Below are 23,648 nucleotides of genomic sequence, written 5' to 3'. Positions count from 1 at the left end.
AAAAAATTGTCCAGCTTGCAAATGTGATACCGAAACTGAGCTTCATGTGCTGTTTTTTGTCCAGGGTATCATAAGGCTAGGAACCACTGGCTCGTTCCTCTATGTAAAAACCTAGGTTTCCGCCAATGCATGCTGGCATTTAGAGTTTTAAAAGCCGACACAACTGGTCCGATTGTATTTGCTGTTTCAAAGTTTTTGGCTGCCATGTGGCATAAGCGCAGGCTCCTAATCGCCTGAACTTGAGCCGGGATGGCAGCTCAGGGCAATTTCCTGTCTTTTTTTATATGATTTTAAATTATTGCATGAAATCTATTTATTATTACTATTTTAATACATATCAACTGTGTTTTAAACTCATGAATTTTGACCAAATGTGTCTGTGGTAAAAGTTGCTGAAACTATTTTTGCTTCAACTAATTATACTGTCATCAATTTGTATTCCTTTTTTACCTTATTTTTCCCTTTTATGGCATATTGCCGAAATAAAGGTTTTTTAAATGAAATGAAATGAATCTGTAAAAAAAACAAAAAAAAAACCACCCAGGAGCGTCTCAAGGCTATTGCATACTGTGCATTGGACTCCATGTCCTGAGCATCTTTGAGTCACAGGCTTATCCAATCTTTAAGGTGCAGTGTCAGTCATAAAACATTTATTCGGTTACATCATAGCGAAAACATAAAAAGTACAGAGACTTAAAATATTACAATACATATAAAAAATCTCAATGTCATAATACATTTAAAACTATTGTCATTTAAAACCATTGCTAAAAATAATTCATTGGGATACTAAACAAGAAACGGAGTAAACTGAAGCTCAAAATTTACAGCGAATTTTTAAAGGTGCAGTGAAAAGCCTAACCCTAACCTGGGAGACAAAGCAGAGTTGCTGTGAGTGCAGATCATGAACACGAGCACTGAGAAATTGTATGGAAAGTTGTAAGTGCCATAAGGAATGTAATAATGAAATGAATCAGCCAGTGAAAGTCCGGAAAACTTTCTGTTGCATAGCTTGTTAACGGCGTCGCTGACATCACATTACATTCTATTTTGATTGGCATGTCAGTACCCAGTGTTACTACTTCGTATTGCTTGTTGATTCTTTGACTCTCATTAGGAGATGGTCGGCAAGTGGGTGGGCTGGAGTTTTCAAAGCAAGCAGCTATTCCCACCCCATATTCTGGCCAGTATGAGTTAATGGGCCCAGCATCGGATTAAACGAGTTCCAGAATTATAAGCCCCATATCCGCTTGCGGTTCCGGATTCCAGACATTTTGCTGTGCACATTTTGCATCTGTTTTCAGTAGAGGGAAAATCTGAGTGATAAAACTGGCTTTTATCAGGCGTGCTTCTTCACATGGTAAATACAACTCTGAACCGTGTGGTGTCTTATCTCCTAGAGAGATACTATTGCGAGGGCCTTTTGTGTTTATTTAACTGTGCAATATTTACTGGTTCATTTACTTTTTAACTGCGCATATGTCTTAAGGTTTTATTACAGTCCGGTGCCATCTTTACTGCAGGGGGTAATAAATATGTTATGGAGGAGGATCTGGGCGCCTACTTTCTACCTCAGATCAAGTACGCCGAATTATGGTCAGTAAAGTGCACATACAGTCCCGCCTTTGATATTGACAAGTTGTCTCACTGACTTCAGCCACCTGGAGAAGCACCTGATCCTCGGGGTCATTTCTCCTGCCTATTTCGGATCGTGGCCTGCTCAAAATATGCAAATCCTGGTTGATGTCCAACATTATCATTCCCTTGCCAGGAATATAATACTGCCACAGATGTCCAATACAATTAAAAAGTCAGCTGATCAGGTTGCAGAAATTCCTTCTCCTATGTTGCGATTACCCAGGCAATAACACATCTTAACTGGGTTGTGTCATATTCAGAAGGATACTGGGCACTAAAAGGACCAGTGTCTAACTTCTCAGAAAAAAATACCCCGTAGTAATGTTTCACATTTGGCCATAGCAAATCCCCAGAATTAACATCTCTTTCCTGTTATGTAAACGAAACATGATGCTGTTGCCCTTTTTGAGTGTTTTAAGTCCGGGACAGATGGCTGTGTAGCACGTTTTATTTATCTACTTCCAAAGCCTCTCCCAACCTTGAATGAGGTGAACAAAAGGCAAATAGTTGAGCAGATGCAAGGCGCGATTACGCTTTTCTAGCAGGGATCATTGGGCGAGGCTATCTTTAATAACCCGAAATTCACCGTTATTACGCCTCGATCCCACCTAGAGCAAACACTGATAACCAAGCTCAAAACGATACATATACACAGAGCCCCGCGGCTTTGGTCACGGCTGCACCCCTACAAACACCGGCGACCGAAGCACAGGTAAGACTGGGGAGAGATTCTGACCTCGTTAAGGGTAAATGCTCGTTGGAATGTCCTACAATATGTGTCACATTTGCAAAGGGGCCTGGCTTAGAGGGAGATTTGGGGTGAGAGACGGGTCGTCACAAGGATGGCCGCCGAGTTGAAGGTTTAAGTCCCTTTATTGGGCTACGTGAGCAGGAGGCTACTGTAAAGTACAGGTTTAATTCCGTTTCTATCTGACAGGAGAAAGCTGGCGTGTGCGCCTTTTTTGTATAGCGCTATCTCTCCCGAACATATTGGAGCGCTTTACATGAGCACCAGTATGGTTCCATTCATGTTTTTTTAAGGCACGGGGTGATTAGATGGATTAAGTGATTTTGCCCACAATCACAGAATGTTGAGCCGACGAAGTGGGAAGCTCTGGCATAACGCCCCATCCTCCCTGCTTAGCTTCGCTCTGGGGTGCAGAAATACATAGTGCAGCAGGTGCAGTGGAACCGGTGCCCAGCGGTTATTGCTGCATTTCAGTACCTGACGGGGAAATAGGAGCCCAGGCCATTTCCGTGCATGCATTAGGACCCGTGGTATACTTGCTACTCCACTGGCTGCTGCACACCCTTCCAATACATCTCTCTGAGCACCGCACGTCTACCCCTTGGGGCAGATTTACTAACATTTGACACAAAGCAAGACAACTTGGCTACGCTGCGTCAACTATAGAGGGAAGGGATGCACCATGGGCCTCATTTATGAGGCTGTGCGTCACTTTTACGCCGCCGGTGCGTCACTTCTTGTGACGCACCAGTGGCGTAAAAAATGCGCCTTGTTGCGCCATATTTACAAAGTGACGCATCTAGGTAGATGCGTCACTTTGTAAACCCCTGCGCCACATTATGCCTGCGCCTGGTATAATGTATGCAAGGGGGGCGTATTGACGCAAGGAAGGGTCGTAGAAGTGACGCAGTGAAATCTATGAGATTTCATTGCGTCACTTTTAGGACTCCGTTGCGTCAAAATCTTGCGCCTGCCTCACAGCAGGCGTGAGACTGACAGAGGCCCTTTCACATGGGGCTTGCCCCATGTGAAAGGACGCATTGCTGGAGTTGCGTCACTTTTGTGACACACTCCAGCAATGCGTCACTTTTGAGCTTACAGTTACGTCAGAAATTCTGACGTATCTGTAACTCCTTGCGACATGATGCGTCATACATTAAATATGACGCATCAGGAATGTCGCCAGGAGTGCGCACTGAGAAGTGACGCTTCGCTGCTTTCGGGCAGCAATGCCTCATTTCTCATAAATGAGGCCCATATCTGCTAAGATATTGCGCATTTTGTCTGTGCTGGCGCAGTAGTGGCTGCCAGGTGCCAACGTAAGCGTCCTTGCAGGCAAGATTGTTTTTGTACAGGAGGGCACACCTTCCTGCACAAAAACAATCTTCGAAGCCTTTTCCTCTTTCTATGTGTGTTGCAGAATGCTGCACATGTAGAAAGAGGAAAAATAAACAGAAGTAAGCATATTTCTCCTTGTTACTCCTCCCTGGGTAGTCATAGCACTGTGACGCATTCCCAGGTCTACTATCCTTAGGCCTTCATTTATGGGATTTTGGCATAAAGCAGCGCAGTAAGTCGCCTTGCTGCGTTCTCTACGCCAAAGTGAAAGGGCAGAATGCACCGTATTTATGCAATATGGTGCATTCATGTCTTTTCTGCCTTTGCTGGCACAGTTTCGGCTGCCTGGCACCAATGCAGGCACCCTTGCACCATGGTGCAAGGGGCCCTGTGTTGTCAGCAGGATTGTTTTTATGCTGAAAGGGGCATCTTCCTGCACAGAAATAATACTCAGGGGTGTTTTCCTCTTTCTATGAATGCTGCAAAATGCTGCATGTATCAATCAATCAATCAGTAAACTTATTTGTCTTTGGTGAAAAAAAACATTAAAGTCAAAAATACAACAATACCAAAAACTCCCATCCGATTGATATCATCGTCATCAAATATCATACATTGATATGGAACACATTTTTAAAATAAATAGATATAAAAATGAATCAGGCCTACTCTACACCTGGTGCTAGTCACTACTACATCTAAGCTTAACTATGGGCTTTAAAAAAAAAAGAACATACCATTACGTAGACCCTGAGAGCATAGCTAAAAAAAAGTAAAGGCAGGTCGCACTTGATTGAAATGTGCTGTTTTTAAAATTGGGATTATATAGGTCTTCATCGGCACCTCATAATAACTACAAAACATTAAAAAATTAATCTGAGGGGAATTGCTGTCACAATCGCATGATGGCAGGGTCTCACCTTTGCTACTCCCTCAAGGGTGGGAAAGGAGGATATAAAATATGTCAAAACTGAACCTTATCAATAAAAAAACGGTCATAAGTGTTAGAGAGCCCAAGGAGATACGGTTCCATAGATTGTACGGTTTTCAGGATAATGTATTTGCGTACACTGGTCTTCATTAACTCACAGTCCTCCCTGTTCACAACCCGGAGTCTAAAAAAAGACTCCTTAGCCCAAAGTAAATCCTTCCTGTTAATTGAATCTCGGTCACTAAAGAGGTGCGCCCTTCCAAGAGTCCTAAATCCTTCCCGGATATATTTAAACCATGGGACATGGTGGGCATAATCAAGGGCCATACAATCCCTTCTGATGTCTTTATGTAAGGCAGTCCCCTTATTCACCCAGACTTTGAGCCAATAGGATAATGGGAGATACGACAACAGGTCTGACAGGTAGGACATACCCAGTTCTTCGTGTCAGAAAAAGTAGAGGTTTCCTGTGGTTCACATGGGCGTTGTCTCAGGAACCTATTTTCAATTCTTTGTAACTCCTCATGTGATGTATAGCCCCAAATTTCACTACCGTAAGTTACCTGTCCTAGACACGTAGCTCTATAAATCTCCAAAGTTGCACCTACTTTTTTTTTTTACCCAACGCGAAGCAAAGTTAAAAATTGCTGCATTAGCCCGTTGGAATTCCCCTTTCTTTTTGCTTCTCAGGCTGCCCCAATTTAGTTTGGTGTCTAGCATCACCCCCAGGTAAGAGAAGGCACTGGTCTTAGAACTGGTGTAGAACCTACCTTGAAGTTGAAGGACTTCCTTGGACTTAGCCCCACCTTCATCACATATGACTTAGAGTTGTTGAATGACAGGTCCGGTCCTCCATGAACTTCACAAAGGAGTTGAGCAGGGTTTGCAGACCCCTCACTGTCCTGCCCATAAGGACGACCTCATCGGCATACAATAGTACAGGCATACCGCGCCATCCCACCTGTGGGAAGTCTACCTGAGTGTCGATTAGTACCTTCTTCAAGTCGTTGATATATAAGTTAAATAAGAAAAGGGTCAATATACAGCTCTGTTGCACCCCTCTCTGAATTGGGGATTAACAGGTGACATGACAAGTAATTCGTGTACTGTACCACTGCTTTGGTGTCCCTATGAAGCTCACGGAGGAAAAGGACGCTGTCTTTGTCCACGCCCATGCCCAATAAGGTCTTCCATAACTTGTTTCTATTTATACTGTCAAAGGCGTAGGACATGTCCATGAAGGCCAGATATATACTACGAGATTGAGCAATGGTATTTTTGTTGACAATCATATATAAATTCAGACATTGATCGACTGTGGACCTCCCTGGACGAAAACCGTGTTAGATGTCAGTTAAGATGTTTTTGTAATCCGCCCATGTGGGCAGCTAATCCAACAAGACAGGTCCCAACACTTTAACAGATGAATCCAGTATTGGTATGGGCCGGTAACCGAGGGTGCTGTCCCTATTTCCTTTTTGGAAGACTGGGACGATGGTGGATAGGGACCAAGTGCTAGGTCGATCCCCTCTCATTGCATAATTTATAATGGTGGTAAGGATTGGCACCCACAACTGTGGGTTGGATAGGTAAATGTCAGGAGGGATACCATCTATTCCTGGCACTTTGCTCCTAGACAACCCTGCTATACCTTTGCTAACTTCATTGGCTATGATGACAAGGGATGACTTCCCTCCACCACCAACTAGACTTGGTCTGATGGGCTGCTGAACATTTCCCGGAAATAGCCAACCCATACCTCTTCTGTAATATGTGCGTCTAGGGCCTGAGTGTTTTAACCTGACAGGAAAAGACAGTTGACAATACTCCAGAACTGGTTACTATTTTTTAGGGCACAGGCCTCAATGAGCTTACTCCATTGCTCCTCCTTTAGCTTGGCCTTACGCCTTGCTAATTCAGCTTTGTATATCCCTCTAAACTCTTTTACCAAAGCAGAGTCCCTTGGTAGAGTGCCTAATGCACCCCTCAGATTCCTGGCCACACAGGAACAATCGTGATCAAACCAACTCATGACTCAAACCATCGAGGACGTGGGTGGTGCCTTAAGTAGGTGTCCAATTGTATATGAAATGGCAGAGAATGCCTCTAGTGCAGCCTCTGCCTCCTCTCATCCAGTTGTACAGACATCGATTTCCCTCTTGCACTTGGTCAAAAGGAACTCCTAGAAGGAGTCCTGGGTTATCTGTGCCCATCTTAGCCTTCTGCCCTGATCTATTGTCATTAGTGCTCCCCTGGGAACTAACGTATAGGATTTCCAGGCTTTGGCCATGTGGTCGAGATACACAGCGGGTTATGGTTGCTATAAATGCTGTCTTAGACATAGAAATCCAAAAGAAGTTGAAAGAAGGGTCTGGAAACAAAAATGAAATCTATAAACATTGAACTCCCCCTCCCAGTGAATGTTGGATTAATATGGTTCCTACCATGGGCCACCCTGCTGATAGTCATGGTCAGATCAAACTCATCGACTATGGCGTTAAGACTGTCTCCCAGTAGGGTATGTTCAACATGCATACCTGTCATCCGAGGGCATCTTATGCCATTTAAAGTGATTGCATTTGGGTCCCCACATAGATGAATATTAAAATGTCCTGCAATCATGAGGTAGCCATTCAAGGGAGCCTTAATGGTCATGTTCCTTAGAAAAGAGCCCATCCTAGCGATATTACAGTCATTTGGAGGCTCTGGATTGGCATTATAAAAATTTAACAAAAACAAGTTTACCAGCCCCTGGGAAAAAGATAAAGCCTGCAGACAATCTTTATGAGTTGATAATTCCTTCAAGCTGCACCGTATATCCAGGGAGACATAAGTGAGCAGCCCGCCCGTGAAGGAGTGGTTAGTACACAAAAGGGTTTAAATTACTTGAGAAAGAAGCTATTAGTAATTGTCCATGTCTCCTGAAAACAATTCACATTAAATCCTTTTATAAAAGTGATCCATCCTTGGTCATTGATCTTGTTTGCTAATCTGGCAATGTTCAGTGAGATAAATTTACAAGCTTTACCGTCCCCAGGACTTATAGAGGGAGGCCCTATTTTTCTACAGTGAGAGGATGCTATCTCTAAGGGATCTTTGTCAATGAGCCAATCACAAGTGTCCAATGATTCCAGAGGTGTAAAAGAAATATAAAGTGTTATGTCTTGAATAACCAACTGACGATCCAGCTCAGGGCAACTGGGATTAGCTGGGAGCCTCCAGGAGCCCATGCTGTTGGGTGTCAAAGCGCGGGTGAAGGATCTATAAAAATGCTGTAGGGGGAAGGCCACAATAGATGATACAACCCTACCCAAGTGATTTCTGTAACACTGAATGTAAAATTCTTTCTACTAGATGGGGTCTGTTAAAGTTGACAATTACACAGTCTCCTGCCAGGTTTTTTGTCGACCTCCTGTCACAGGATACTCTACGCACCATAATAATGTGTTTCTCCAACCTTAGACCAAGAGACGCATTACAATCCAACCAGTGCAGTACCTTGTTATTGAGTTATACAAATTCCTCACTGGCACCCAAAGGGAGCGCCGCAACATTCCTAAGCACTAATACATATGGAGAGGATTCTGGTGGAAGATGTAACCTTGGTAGCCTCTGCCTCGGTCTCTCCTTTCAGGGGTCTTATGCGCGGGGCTCTGGGAGGGCACCCCCAACACTTACTGACTCATCCGTTGGGGGTTTGGCTGGACCGGAACAGGCTGTGGGGCGCTGGCCTTGGAGGAAGTTTGCCACTAATTTGCACAGATGTTAGTGAAAGCCTGTAGCCATTTGGACTTTTCTCACCGAGTGTGTTACTAGCTGAGCAGGGACCCGTTGGAACCCCCCCAAGAGGATCCATATTTCCAGCAGGCCTATATTGACAAATCCTCGTGAGCTGCACCTCCATTGTAGCTGGACTTTGCCTGATGGGATCTAGTTTCCACTCAATATTGATCATGAAGGTGCCCTTTCAGCCATCCATCAAGGCATCCATGTCCTCCTTAGAGAGTGGTTGCGGATTGCTGACACAATGCCCTGACCCTTCTGCCATGCACATTTGGCTTTAGCCCCTGCTGCACAACCGTTCCTTTTAACTCCCGTACCTGCCCCTGCTTTTAAACCCCCTGGCTTGACATTACACCTCGGGCCATTGGTTGGTGTGGTTGGGCCTGTAGATTCAAGTTCAGTGTTACTGACTATGGCTACCTCTAGGCCATGATTGCCCTCAATCCCCAAGGATGGTGATCTTGTTTGACTGTATGAGGGACCATGTTCAAGCTGGGTATCCTGGGCAGGATGCGATACGCTACCCTGCTGTACCTAGTGGGCTGGGGACAGTGTGACATCATCAGCAGTGGATTGCGGGTGCGCGAAATATAGTTAGTACAACTAACTATATAGGAGCAATTTCAATGGTTTTTTAAATGCTAATTCCTAACTATATAAGGCCTGAAACCTATGGTTTTTTCAGTGAATTTCAAAGGTTTTTTAAATGCTTATTCCTAACTATATAAGGCCTGAAACCTATGGTTTTTTCAGTGAATTTGCAAGGTTTTTTAAATGCTAATTCCTAGCTATATAGGGCCTGAAACCTATGGTTTTTTTCAGTGAATTTGCAAGGTTTTTTTAATGCTAATTCCTAACTATATGAGGCCTGAAACCTATGGTTTTTTCAGTGAATTTCAATGGTTTTTTAAATGCTAATTCCTAACTATCACGTGGATGATGTCATCAGTGATGTCATCAGTGATGTCATTTGAGATGTCATCAGTGATGTCACTGACCATGTCATGAATGATGTAATATGTGACATCATCAGCAGTGGATTGCGGGTGCGCGAAATATAGTTAGTACAACTAACTATCTAGTAGCAATTTCAATGGTTTTGTATGAGTGAAATGTCCAGCTAACTATAACACCCATAAAACTTATAGTTTTTTGAGTGAATTTCAAAAGTTTTTTAAATGCTAATTCCTAACTATATAAGGCCTGAAACCTATGGTTTTTTCAGTGAATTTCAAAGGTTTTTTAAATGCTTATTCCTAACTATATAAGGCCTGAAACCTATGTTTTTTTCAGTGAATTTGCAAGGTTTTTTAAATGCCAATTCCTAGCTACATAGGGCCTAAAACCTATGTTTTTTTCCAGTGAATTTGCAAGGTTTTTTTAATGCTAATTCCTAACTATATGAGGCCCGAAACCTATGGTTTTTTCAGTGAATTTCAATGGTTTTTTAAATGCTAATTCCTAACTATATCAGGCCAGAAACCAATGTTTTTTTCATTGAACTTCGGAGGTTTTTTAAGTGACAATTTTTAAATGTATTAATTGTTATTTTTTTATACTGATTTACTACATTTTTGCAGGCAGGTGTTCATAGGGCACGCCCCATTTTTACAACACTCTGCAGTGCAGCTCCATGGCGCTTTCTGGAGATACCTGTTGGACTAGTTCCCTCTAGGGGATCTCTGGATTGAACAGGAATTAATTCTCCAACTTAAACTGTGCAAACACGCCCTGTAGAGTGTTCTAAATTGGGGGATTAAGATCCCTTGCATACTGGGGGTCCCGAGGGGCCAACTAGCCCACCATGAGCCTCCAATATGCGCCAGGGGGCTGCGTTGCTTTTCCCTAGGGGGGCAATGGTCCCCGGGGCAGTGTAGGGCGATTTGGGGGCCCCCTCACACTTCTTTATAACTATGCCCCCGCGATTTTGTCCCCCCGGGAGGTAATTAAAAAAAAAACGGGTTTAAAAAAAAAAAATTGCCTTGGGGGTCCTTGTGGGACCACCTGGGCAGGCCTAGGGAGTCAGGGGGTTTCTACCCTGCCCCCTTTTTGTGTTCTACACGTCTGTTTTTCTGATTTCTTGTGACTCGGTCTACTGAGCACAAGATGGCTGCCAACACTTCCTGGTTTGAAGTGTTGAAAGCCAATGAGCATGCAGCTCCTGCTTGGAAAGTTTTAGAACTCAAAAAGGGGGGTGAGTAGAAGCACCCTGACCCCCTAGGCCTGCTCAGGGGGTCCCACAAGGACCCCCAAGGCCCAAAACAAAATATCTCTGTGGGCCGTATTTTCACTTAGGAACGCGCACCGGGAAAAGTCTTCAATTTAAAGGTGAAAAGTGCTTGTTTTCTTTTTTGCAGATGACCATGATGCGCAAACACTTCTTTAATGTTAATGTACTTCCCAGGGAGTTGTAAGCCAAGTCTGCCCACTAACACAGTTCGTTTTTCAGTCTCACTCACTTTTAAGACGCTGCTCCAGCCAGCAGTACCGGAAAAATTCCTTCTGCTCCCAACTCGCCACACGTAGTGATGACATTCACAGGGGGCAAGCAGGTCAGGCTCCAACCAATAAATCCAAACACTGTGCCCCACCTGGGCCGGTCCAAGGCATGCGCAAACTGTACACCTGCACAGGGCCGCCAAACCCCAGGCGCCACCACGAGGATTGGATCGGAAGGATCACTGGCGGCCCCCTGGCAGGATTTGGCAGCCTCCGGGCAATGCGTGAGCATTGCTGTTTTCACTGCAGCTGCGTAGCTAGGGAGGGGGGGCGATCCGCACCAGGCGGCACAATTTTGGGGGCGTCGCGTGGCACTGTGGCCCTTTGCGGCCTTTATTATTTATGTGGGCCTTGGGACACTGTGTTTTGTCCACAAATAAATTAGAAAGGCTGTGCGTGGCCCAGTTTGAAAGTGCGCGCAGCTGTCCTTCAAAAATTGCGGTCGCAACGTCCCGGTCCCGACTCCCGCGTTTTAATTTGCTGCCAGCATATTTAATTTGCTACTGTCCGCCTGTCCGTCCCAGCCTCCAGGCCCGTCAATCAGACTTGTAGCCATGCCCCCGCGTCGCGATGAGTAGGACGTAGCAGTTAGCGTCAGGCGCTTCACCGCTACGGGATCTCGCGCTCATTTTGGCCTGGGGCAGTCGGCGCTGTTCTACTCTCTAGTCAACCACCCCTGGCTGCCTTGTATGGAGACAGACTTTGGAGTGCATCATTCACGAGTGAGGTAAGAGAGCTTTCAGTGGGTAGCATAGATACCAACAGGACTTTAAGTGGGATATAAAAAATGGGGGGGTGTTCTCTCAAAGGCGGGTGGCCGATTTAATTAAGGGCGTGGTTTTAAGACACACCAAAAAGCTTGTATTTTGCTGTTTCTGTCATTGCATTCGAATATGTGATCAGCCCTGTATGTGATACATCATGCTCACTCTGTCTAGGATTTGATGAGATTTAAAAATATTGTAGGAGAACTTGGTGTGGTTTCCCTGCCCACTCAAGGAGGCAAAAATAACATGCATGGTGCCAGGCGTGTGCTCCACTGCTCTCGCCTTCTGCTTCTTGTTGGAAGGGCCTCTCAACATATAAGAAGGGAAGGGTGAGGGGGGACAGGACTAGACTTGGCTACACCATTTTAGCAAAATAATAGGGAGCGGAAACAACCTTGTAGGCCCCTTATAGGAGAGGATGTGGAGAGAGGATGTGGCGCAATGGCTAGAGGGGGCTGCCAACATTGGCACTGGGGAACCAGGTTCGAGTCTCAGCAGCGGCTAAAATCCAGTGATTCTGGGCAAATCACTTAATCTCCTCGTGCCTACCAAAAATTGTGTTCTTGTGTAATATAACTGGTGCTCATGTAATACCTTCAGGTCTTGTTCGCGCTATATAAAACAGAAAAAAAACTCTCTGATTTTATCACAGAACACTTGACCAGTGGACGACATAACTGTTTTAAAGTTTTGTGAAACGAAGCAGCAGCACGCTAATATTTGACAACAGGCACTGACAAAACTGTTACTGCAACTATAAAAAGTTGAACACTTAATTAAAAATAAAATTGGGTTAAACCACAGAGCATGCAAGCAGTTTACAAAGGGTAGCAAGCGTATGTTGCATAGGGGTGGTGACTGCTGCCCAAAATGCCACCTTTAGAAAGTCTTTGGGACATCCTTTTTTATGTTTTCATATATGCTGCCAACAGTGCTTTAAAAAGAAAAATAAGTGCAGGTACCCTATATACAACAGTACCTGTTTACTTCTGAAAAGGGTCGGTTCTTTCCCATTAAAGTGTATGAAGTGCAGGTACTCTCCCTCTCCAAATAAAGAAGTGTAGGTACTCAGAACCCGACATTGCAGACTCATTTAAAGCACAAGCCGTCAAGATGGTCCAGTGAGTTGGGCGTTTCCGTCTGCCCTCTGCAATGATCGCCAGGGCACGAGTTTTAATCCTTGAAACGTCGAGTCAGCGTTCCATCTTCCTAAAGTGAGTAAACTGAGCACTATTAAGTCAAATGACAGAAACATCACTGACCGTTTTGCAGAAACACCCCACTGAGACCCCAAAATCAGAGCATATTTATTGGCACCATTTTGCTACTTTTGTGATAGGGATTCAGATAAATTCTGGTTTCACCAGGACAAGCAAGACACAAAGTGAAGTCACAGTTGTTACTGTTTTCTAAAAAGCATGTGTAAAGAAAAAAACATTTTCAGCATTTTTCAAATGTGCACGATTTAGGACTACATCTGAAGGAAAATCAGTCTGCTCCATATTTTATATATATTATATATTAAAGTGTCTTTGCTCGTTCTTTTAAATGAAGAATTGCTCATGGACAATGACTTGTCTGTTAAAATCTCAATGATCGCATAAATTGATTTATAAGCAAAAATAGTGAGTTGATATGGTCAGCAATGGTTCCACAATCGTTTCCCTGGTACAAAGATCTCTCTGTAATGTGGACTCAGACAAACATTTTGGGGACAATTTCATATTTGAAAAGTGCCAACATTGTGCAAAATGAATTGGACACTGGTATCTGCTCCTTAAGTTTATGTAACCTGCACCAGTCACGTATAGGTATTGAAATGGCATAAGCGAGGCATGAAGCAATATGTAAAATCAAGTTATTTGATTGGGGAGTATTATCACTCTTTTTGTGGTTGGGGGGAGTTGTGCTGGATCCCTGGGGGGCTATTAGTGCACTGGAAATCATAACCATATTAGACTTGACTCTGCCCCGTCCGGACCCCTCTTCCGGGGCCCCCACCTATTCTTCCTGCACAGGGCCACCATGAGCCTAGAGCCGGCCCTGGCGACACGACACGAGCCTGGACCTTGAAGGGCGGTCAGTGCAAAACAGCGCGGGGCTTCTGGAAAACATCCCAGCATTACCTCCTTCCTGCTTCGAAAAAGAGGTGCACTGACACTTCTCACCACAGAGATATAATTGAAAACCACGTGGGTCATTTTCAAAAGAGACTGCCACCCGTGATCAAGGCTCGACATGAGCAGAAACGTTGGGACTAACTGCCTCTTACCTTCGTGTTGTCTGACCATTAAAGAATTTAAACGCAATTCTGCCAAGTGTTTGGATATATATATATATATATATATATATATGTATATATATATATATATATATATATATATATATATATATAATGTTGTCAATTATAGCCCAAATTCAACCCGAAGGTATCTGAGCACTTTACATGAGCACCAGTTGCATATTACAGACGATCACATTCATTTTGTTAGGCCCAGAATCACAGGATGTTGAGCATCTCTGCGAGACTCAAACCTGGCTGGGAAAGCTTCAAGGTCCACTGCTCTGGCCATTAGACCACATCCTCATTTATTGCTTTAGATTGCGCAACTCCAATGTTTACTTTCAGGTCTTCTGTGATTATCAAAAAACAGACACATTAAGCATAAATTGACTACAGCAGTATATAAGCATTTTTGGTAACACAATTCAGCATATCCAATGCACTAACCTATTTTTCACCCTATACCGCTCTCAGTATATCCTCTACCTCAACTCTCTGACTCATCTCAGTTGTCATTCTGCCACTCTTTCCAATGCACTACCCTATTTCTGATCCTATACCTCTCTGAATATATCCTCTGCCTCCACTCTCTCATTCATCCCAAACCCCATACCACAACACCCATTTCTAGACTCTTCCCTACTCTATCCCAATGCATTATCTCAGACCTCTTTTACTATTCAGATCTCCCAAACAAGCCTTTCTAAATCCTTTACTCTGACTCTTCCCCTCCACCTCCTTTTTTACTCATCCCAAGTCTCCTCCTACTGCTATGACCTCCAAAAAAAGGTATTCGAAATCCTTTCCTATTCTATCCCTCCACTATCCTTTTCAATCCAAATAACAGACTAACATGTCCACCACTGAAATTACTTTCATATTTCACTATACTAATTCACCACTGATCCTTTATGGATTTTGGAGTAGTGTGCCCCTCACCGAACAAGCGCTTTGACTCCTTGTCAGGGGTAGTAAGCACTATATAAATGCAATTTCAATACAATGCAATAGTTGGGGCCAGGATGAAGCTACTCTAAGCGCCTCTATTCTTACAAATGAAATTGCAACTACAATGCAGTACTGTATTCTGCAAACTCTGGTCCTGGCAAGCGTTGACAAGAACTGGTTGTTATTAGACACTATTACCTTACAGTTTTGAATTCACCGATGTAAAGCACCTCCGGACAAGCCTACAGTTCGAATGCATAAGAAACACAATCCAAGAGAGATCCAGAACATATTTGTGTGAAATAGCATGCAATGTTGATGTCAATGCCATACCAAACGATGTTGACTGCATTCTTTCTGATGTGACTCTGGTTTGTCTTATTTATTTCAGAGAGAACGTTTGGAGTATCATGGCACTGGCAGTGTGCGCGATGTTCCTCCTGAGCACTTTGGTTCTCACAGACGTCATGGCTAGTGAGTACTTATTGTCCCTAAAATCACATACACATCACAAATATGCGTGCTGCCCTTGCTACTGCTACCTAGAACACAATGGCTCGAATATGCAGTCACTTAGAATGGGGCGCATTGATTGTTAACCCCTTCCACGCTCATGACGAGCTGGGCTCGTCATGGTGTAGCCTCCTCGCACGCTCATGACGAGCCCAGCTTAAATGGTTTAAAACAAAATTATGCCCCTGGCCCATGCAGAATGTGAAGAAGGGCCCCTGAGTCTCCCATATCTCACAGATATTTGCTGGCCTTGGGCTGATGAGGGGCCCCTGAAAGGTTGGGAGAGCCCTAAGGAATGGGAAGGGTTCTGCATTACGCCCCTGGTTTTGTTATTTTCAGGCTGAATAGGGTTTGTGGATTTGCTTATTATGAACTGGAGAGCTACTTCTCCCTCCCCCAGTCAGGAACTGAAAGCCGTGGGCTGTCCCCACCTGACCATGAGACGTTTCTCAAAATCAAGAGTAAATCTCTATAGCTCTAGCTGGCCAACATGAATCTTTGGCCCCTCGTAATAGATCCGCCCAACCAGAGATATGACACAAACTCATCGTAATCTGTTAAGCTTGCCGCTGTAAAAGATTGGCCTTCACAATCTCTCACATACATCAAGTATGGTTAGTTGGGAGTCTCCTCTATTACTATATGTTTACCGGTGGGTAAAGCCGCTCTTTTAAAACTGCGAATAAAATTCGTGAATCTGGGCCAAAGCTTTTATCTCTGGTGGTAACAGCCTCGCCCCTTTTAACTTTTTTTGTCACATTTAGTACCCTGAGAACATTGCCTAACATGATTGTTGTGACTTTCCTATTAAACAGACCCAAAGGCTCGATCCAGTTGCCCTTCTGGATGGTTTTACTACAGAGCAAATTGTTATGGATACTTTCGATTCGCCCTCTCTTGGTCGGAAGCGGAGGTAAGTAATGCCATCTCTGTGATATCCGAAGGCTGTTTAGAATTGAGATATCGCAGGACCATTGTCGGGTTATTGATTTTGGCGGTTGCCTAGGGTGTGTGGGAGCAATAATGACAGTCTTGCAGGCTATCCTTTGGTTAATAATCATGGAGATCTTATTGGGCTATCAATAAATACTAGCTTATTACAAGCGAGCTGTGACGTCAGGGTGTCATTAGCCTCACTAAGCACACAGTGGGTTGCCTCCTTCTCTCAAAAACTGCGCGCAGTTGCACGAAAACACGAACAAGATGTGTGCACCAGTGGCAGGGAAGCATGCGGACTTTTACTTCTTCTGGCATAGGCCGCCTGCTAGTCTGCGTAGAGTCATGTCACAAATGCTGAAGAGAAGTCACGGTGCCAGGAATACACTGTAGTAACTATGGCAGATAACTGCCGTACACTACTCGCACGCAGAAAGAAGTGTTACAGCCTGCCTCTTAGGCACAGCTGAAAGCAAGAGCACCTACAGAATTCAGCTGGAAGTAGCAATATCTAAGGTATTAGGCAGCAGTCCGTCGCTTAAAAACAAGGTAAAAAGACCAGCCTGGTCATACTGAGGGGAGGCTGCTCTGTGGTGTAAGGGCCAGAGCCGCGAACTTTGGATCTGGGGTACCAGGTAAAAGTTTCGGCGTCCTCTCAACATCCTGTGCTTCTGGGCAAATCACTTACCCCCACATGCATCAACCTATTTAGGAAGTCCAAACGGTGCGAGTCGGTAAATTCGGCCGTTTTCACTAGCTAAATACGTTTTTGGGATGCATCATGCATTTTTGTGAAAATCACTATTTTTAGCGATTTCCAAAAATGCGATTGCTTTTAAGGAATCACAAATTTGCGATTCCTTAAAAGCAATGCATGATTATTTTTCTAATTGCGAATTAGCAATTAGGAGGTGCAAATCACCACGAGGTTGAACCTCGTGGTAATTTGCGAAAAGTTTTGAAAATGCTCAAAAATGCATTTTTTTAATTTTCATGTTTCAGACACACATGTCCTTAGGACATGTGTGTGTGAAATATGCACTTCAAATTACATTTCTGGGGTGCAGAGGGGTGTCCTTTGGACCCCCCTCTGCACCCTTGGAATGCATTAACAAATTGCGATTTTCAAAAAGAAAATCGCAATTTGTTAAAGCCTTCCCATTGATCCCTATGGGCCTTTTGGCCCATAGGAATCAATGGGAATTGCGAATTCGCACTTTGGAATTCGCATAATATTTGCGATTCGGTAAAAATTGCAATTTTTACCGAATCGCAAATATTTTGCGAAAATATACATGCATCCCATTTTGCGAATTCTAAATTGCGATTCCCTATTTTTTGCAATTTGGAATTCGCAAAAGGCCGGGATGATGCATGTGGCCGTTACAGCCACATGCATCAAGTGATTTAGGAATCGCAAACGGTGCGAATTGCAAAATTCGGCTGTTTGCGATTCCTAAATCACTATTTGGGATGCATCAATCAAAAATACATGAAATCGCAATTTTTTGCGATTTTTAAAAATGCGATTGCATTTAAGGAATTGCAATTTGCGATTCCTTAAATGCAATGCATGACACCTAAAAAAATTGCGAATTCGCAATTAGGAGGAAAAAATTACCATGAGATTGGACCTCATGGTACTTTGCGAAAATTCTGAAAAATGCAATTTTGTGCATTTTTCAAACTGTCATGTTGTGCACACACATGCCCTTAGGGCATATGTGTGCACAACATATGTGCATAGATTGATTTCAGCGGTGCAACAGGGTGTCCTTTGGGCACCCCTGCCCCCTTGAAATCGCAATCTCAATTTGCGATTAGCTAATTGCGAATCGCAAATTGAGATTGTCTTCCCATTCATTCCTATGGGCCTTTTGGCCCATAGGAATCAATGGGAAGGGATTCCTTGATTGCGATTCGCAAATTGTGAATCGCAATTAAGGAAAAATAAGGAATCACTAAAAAATTAGCGATTTTTTGATGCATTGCCGTTTGCGATTCCTTAATTGCGATTCCTTAATTTTCGCACTTAAGGAATCGCAAACGGCACCAATGATGCATGTACCTGTTAATCTCCTCCTGTCTCCCAAAAAACCTTAAAGGTGCTTGTGTAACATAACTGACGCACATGTAAAGCGCTCCAATACCTTCGGAACACGTTTTCGCTATCTAATATTGCAAAAAATAGTCAGGATTTGCTCCCAAACAAATAGTTTGCAAAAAGCTATTTTCCTACATATATTTTTCAAACTGTGAAAAAGTTTTATATTCTCATACACATTTTATTTTGTGATATGTACCACGTCAAATGTGAGACTTTAGTCATACATGGCTTTTTTATCCACCAACATCAAACTGCATTCTGGCACTGGAAGTTTAATGTTGATAATATGCGCATGTGAAAGGCCACCATGGAAAGAGCTCTCAGTTAAAAAGCGAGGTCTGTCTTGAACTGCAAAACATGAAACTTGGCAATACATGATATTGGTAAATTTAGACCTTGAGACTCCTGGGTCTAAAAGCAAAACACGTGAGGTGATGACGCTGTAGAAAATCTGCCTTTTCTGCTTGGTCAACCCGGATTTTTTGCTGTTTGCTGTTTTTTATGACTGCCGAACTCCATGAACTGTAAGTAACTAAGGGGCATATTTAGGAAGGCGTTTGCGATTCGCAAACGCCGGAATTTGCAAACGGCGTTTTGGTATGTAGGTGCCACTTAGCAAAATAAGGAATCGCAAAAATTGCGATTCCTTATTTTGCTCAAGCATTTAAGGAATCGCAATTTTCCGATTCCTTAAATGGTATGTAGGGGTGCCTTTTAAATTGCGATTTTGGAATCGCAAAATACTACCTACTGCAAGTAGATGGTATTTTGCGATTTCCTGTCAAAATGCATTTTTTAAAAAAAATTCAAAGTGCCATGTGGCGCACAGACATGTCCTTAGGGCATGTATGTGCACCACATGTACTTATAGGCACATTCCAGGGGTGCAGCAGGTGTCCTTTGGACACCCTGGCACCCTTGGAAATGCGATTCTCAAATTGCGATATTCTCATAGAAAATAGCAATTTGAGAATGTATCCCCATTCATTCCTATGGGCCTCTTGGCACATAGGAATGAATGGGTCACTCATTCCTTAATTGCGATTCGCAATTTGCTAATCACAATTAAGGAATTTTAGAGATTCTCAAAAAAATTGCGATTTATTACCTACATTCCATTTTGCAATTCTCAAATAGCGATTCCTTAAAAACCACTATTTGAGAATCGCAAAATGTGAATTACCTACATATACCCCTAAGTGTGCTGTTCCTAGCAGTGAGAAAAAAAGAAGGGGGGAATAGCTTCTGTGAGGAGCTAGGGCCCTCACACACCCCGAAAGGTGTCCTGCTTCATCATAGGGCAGCTCCTGGTTGGTCCTGCGCGGCAATGCTCCAGATCCATGGAGTGTAGGTCGGCCGCACTCTGCGCACTGAACGAACGAGTCGGTCGCGACGACAATGTTCGTTCTGTGATATCCTAGGATAGCTTTTCCGCTGTTGCCCGGATGAACATTCCCCCCTTAGAAGTTATCTCTACATCAAGATATTATCATTATTTGTGTTGGGGATTTGCACCCAGCCCGAGCCTCCTGGAATATTCCTTTGATCTATCTCTAGGCGTGGCTGCCTTGGCTGCCCCTGTCCTCTTCCGGCCATCAATTAAATTGGAATACTTAAAAGGGCCGATTTGGACAACGCTTGATCTATACCGGAGCCTATTTTTCCCTTCCCGGAGCCCAACAGTAGCTGCGGGAATTGTTTTCTTAGTTTTTGTATACAGATGTGTTGTCCCACACCACTTGTCCATCCTCGCCCTGATGAAGGTGTGGCCCCGGCTGGGGCTAGACACCGAAACGCGCGTTGGCATTTTAACCGTTGTGGGAAGTTGGATTGTCTCTACCCCTACCGTCTGGATGATATTTGAGAACCTGTCATCCAATTATCATGTGGCAGCTTAACCATCTTGATGTACTTGTTGATGTGATGGTATTGTTTTGTGCTGTATGAATGAATGTGATATTTGGAATGTATGATAGTATGATTGTGTAACTTGAATGAGGTGTGTAGGACATGGTAATTATTATAATCTGTTGTTGAGTATTTTTGCTATGTATTTATTCTGTTAAAGATTTATAAAGTGTCTTTTGATAATATGAAAATAAAAATGAAAAACTAATTTGTTTAAACAATTTCTTTATTAAATCATCATGATTTGTGCAGCTGTCTGCACCGGTGCTTGTATGTAAGTATTAGGACCCTTCCCCCGGGCCTTTTTGTAATTCTCATGCAGGTAATTTCTTTATATTGAATGATGGCTGTTCTACACTGGGATGCAATATTAAATACTAAAACTGCATCTCTGGAATGAGACTAAATAGACAAATAATAAACAACTATTTGTAATACCTATCAAAAATCCAATTCAATGAAGAAGACTTTTTTAGGTCTCGCCTGAGCCAGCGCATGCGTTGCTCTGCGAGACATTTAGTAAGTGGTTTTTAAAAGTTCTACCACAGCTTTTACTGGTCTAGCGCTTGCGGTGATGCGTGAGTACACGCGCGCAGCCGGCAGCTTTCAGTGCCCGATCAGGCGCCATCTGGCTTGCTCTCCCAAGCGCCTCGCTCCGCCCCTCCAAATAGTGCATTATGTATTTGTAGGAATTAGGCTGCGCGGATGGACGGCAGTGCTCCCTGGCTGCAAACAAACAAGAGAAAACAACAGTCAGGCCTGAGTGAAACACCTGCCCCAGCATCTATCTCATGTGTAATCCCAAACCCGCGCGTGTACATCTTCTGTTGGGTTGCACTCTTTAGAAAACACAGTAGTTTATGTGCTTAAGCCATCCCTTACATACATTGGCCAAAGCAATTTAGAGATCCATCGCACGCTTTTTTCATCGAGGCTAAAAAGCGCCTCGGTGCAAAGCGAACCCTCATGCCTTTTCAACAATTATCGCTAGCTGAAATAGTTGTATTAGAGTTTTCTGATAATGCATCTATGAATGTCACGTACCAAAGAACATGCAATTACAACGGACCAGACTCATTGGCTTTGAAAGTGCTGATGAGTATTATCAGATAAAGAATAACAATAATTTTATTGCGAATAATTGAAACATTGAAAATACTTCACCTCTGAAAGTCTGTGGAAGGAGTAACGTGCTTTGGAGTGTCTCATTCACAGCCATTTCCTTCCCTTGCCCCTGTTAGACACTTGCATCTTTTCGTCCAGCATATTCCAGAAATTCTCTATTTGTATCAGTCAAATACAGAACTACATAAATGAATGACGCTCTACCCATTGCAAAAATGGCGATTAGTAGTTTGAAGAGCATCCTCTTATTAAAATGTCAAACAACCTTTAAATTCATGTTGTCAATTCTCATTTCATCAGATCTACTTCATTTCACTTCTGATGTTGTGTGCAAAATAACTCCATGTGCAAAAAGTTGCCTGCCCAAGTGGGCCAATAGTTCAGAACAGTCCCCATCGTGGAGTGTATATGCTATACCATTCATGTGCAAAATTGTGCAAAAATGTGTGCCTGAAATAGGGAAGTTAAAAACATGTATAATGCAGATATATACATATGACTTCAAAAACGGAACCAGAATAGTACAGATAGGACGAGTGACCACCCACCCTGTAGTAACCCAGGAAAGAATGAGACTCAAATCACTGGGAAGGCAACTGCCTGTTATTATAAATGTTATCAAAATCTCAGAAATGAAGTGGGTCTCAGGGCAGTAAACTAAAGGAACGTATGAAAGTTTTCGGTCGGTTGAGGCCGGAAGGGGTCTTGCTATCTAATTCCACGATTTACCTGGTTTCTAAGGCTCGCAGAATAGGCTCCCTGTTACCACCCCTCCTCAAGGGGGCAACGGCATCTATAACAAAGTATTGCAATAACTCGCTTTTGTTGTCATGCTTATCTTTGAAATGACTTGCGACTGGATACGTGGCATCATTGCTGTTGATGGCCCTTATGTGCTGGAGTATCCACTTGTGGACCTGCAACTTGGTGCTCCCAACATATTGCAAAGCGATACAAAAGGGGATGATGGACGGAGCGTTTGAGCAAATCAAACACTCACCACCAGTCAACTGATCTGGGTTTAATCCATCACCATTCTTTAGCTCACTCAGCCACCCCAGTTCAGACATGGCCATATGCAAATCAGTCTGACCCTGTGCCTCATGGGAACAGTCCAGCCCGAACTGCCAAGCCATGTCTTCCCTGGACCGGAAACAAGCATCCTGGGACCGGTTTCGGATTCATAATCCTCATCAGCCAGGCTATCTTGAATCCAGTGGCCAAGTGAGCAAGGGACTCACGTCTGAGCATACCCTGCCAATTTAGGGCGAACAAAGCGATACAAAAAGGGATGATGGGCGGAGCGTTTGAGCAAATCAAACACTCACCACCAGTCAACTGATCTGGGTTTAATCCATCACCATTCTTTAGCTCACTCAGCCATCCCAGTTCAGACATGGCCATATCCAAATCAGTCTGACCCTGTGCCTCATGGGAACAGTCCAGCCCGAACTGCCAAGCCATGTCTTCCCTGGACTGGAAACAAGCATCCTGGGACCGGTTTCGGATTCATAATCCTCATCAGCCAGGCTATCTTGAATCCGGTGGCCAAGTGAGCAAGGGACTCATGTCTGAGCTTACCCTGCCACCTTAGGGCGAACAAAGCGATACAAAAGGGGATGATGGATGGAGCGTTTGAGCAAATCAAACACTCACCACCAGTCAACTGATCTGGGTTTAATCCATCACCATTCTTTAGCTCACTCAGCCACCCCAGTTCAGACATGGCCATATGCAAATCAGTCTGACCCTGTGCCTCATGGGAACAGTCCAGCCCGAACTGCCAAGCCATGTCTTCCCTGGACCGGAAACAATGGCCATGCCTGAACTGGGGTGGCTGAGTGAGCTAAATCTACCTTTTGGCCGAAAGGTAGATTTGACTACGCAGATCACAATTTCAGTTATTTGGTGTAAATCCGTACAGTAGTTTGTGAGAAATGAAAGGAAATCCCAATTTGTATATCTACGATCGTGGCTACTTCTTGAATAATAACAAGCTTGTGCAGAGATCTGAAGAGCTCTGAGTGGTTGCCAGCACTTCAACCAGGAAGGGTTGGCTGCCGTCCTGACTTGACTTCCTAACTATAATGTCCCTGTAACCTTTGATTTTTTTCAGAGAATAT

At 43.7% G+C, this 23,648-nt stretch overlaps 1 protein-coding gene across 1 annotated transcript in view; it reads left to right on the top strand.

Moving 5' to 3' along the window:
* The first annotated feature begins 2,235 nt into the window (after positions 1–2,235).
* LOC147685438 (regenerating islet-derived protein 4-like) overlaps positions 2,236–23,648 on the top strand; it is a 51,931-nt gene continuing 30,518 nt past the window's right edge. Inside the window, exons 1-3 of the mRNA XM_086941342.1 lie at positions 2,236–2,350; positions 15,328–15,410; positions 16,265–16,362. Coding sequence (XP_086797468.1) covers positions 15,347–15,410; positions 16,265–16,362 — 162 coding nt within the window. The 5' untranslated portion in view covers positions 2,236–2,350; positions 15,328–15,346. The remainder of the gene's footprint in view (positions 2,351–15,327; positions 15,411–16,264; positions 16,363–23,648) is intronic.

Source organism: Lissotriton vulgaris, chromosome 10 (genome assembly GCF_964263255.1).
Source record: "Lissotriton vulgaris chromosome 10, aLisVul1.2, whole genome shotgun sequence".
In the NCBI taxonomy this organism is placed as follows: Eukaryota; Metazoa; Chordata; class Amphibia; order Caudata; family Salamandridae; genus Lissotriton; species Lissotriton vulgaris.
Note: the sequence above shows the minus strand (reverse complement) of the source record. Positions and strands in the feature narration are given on the sequence as shown.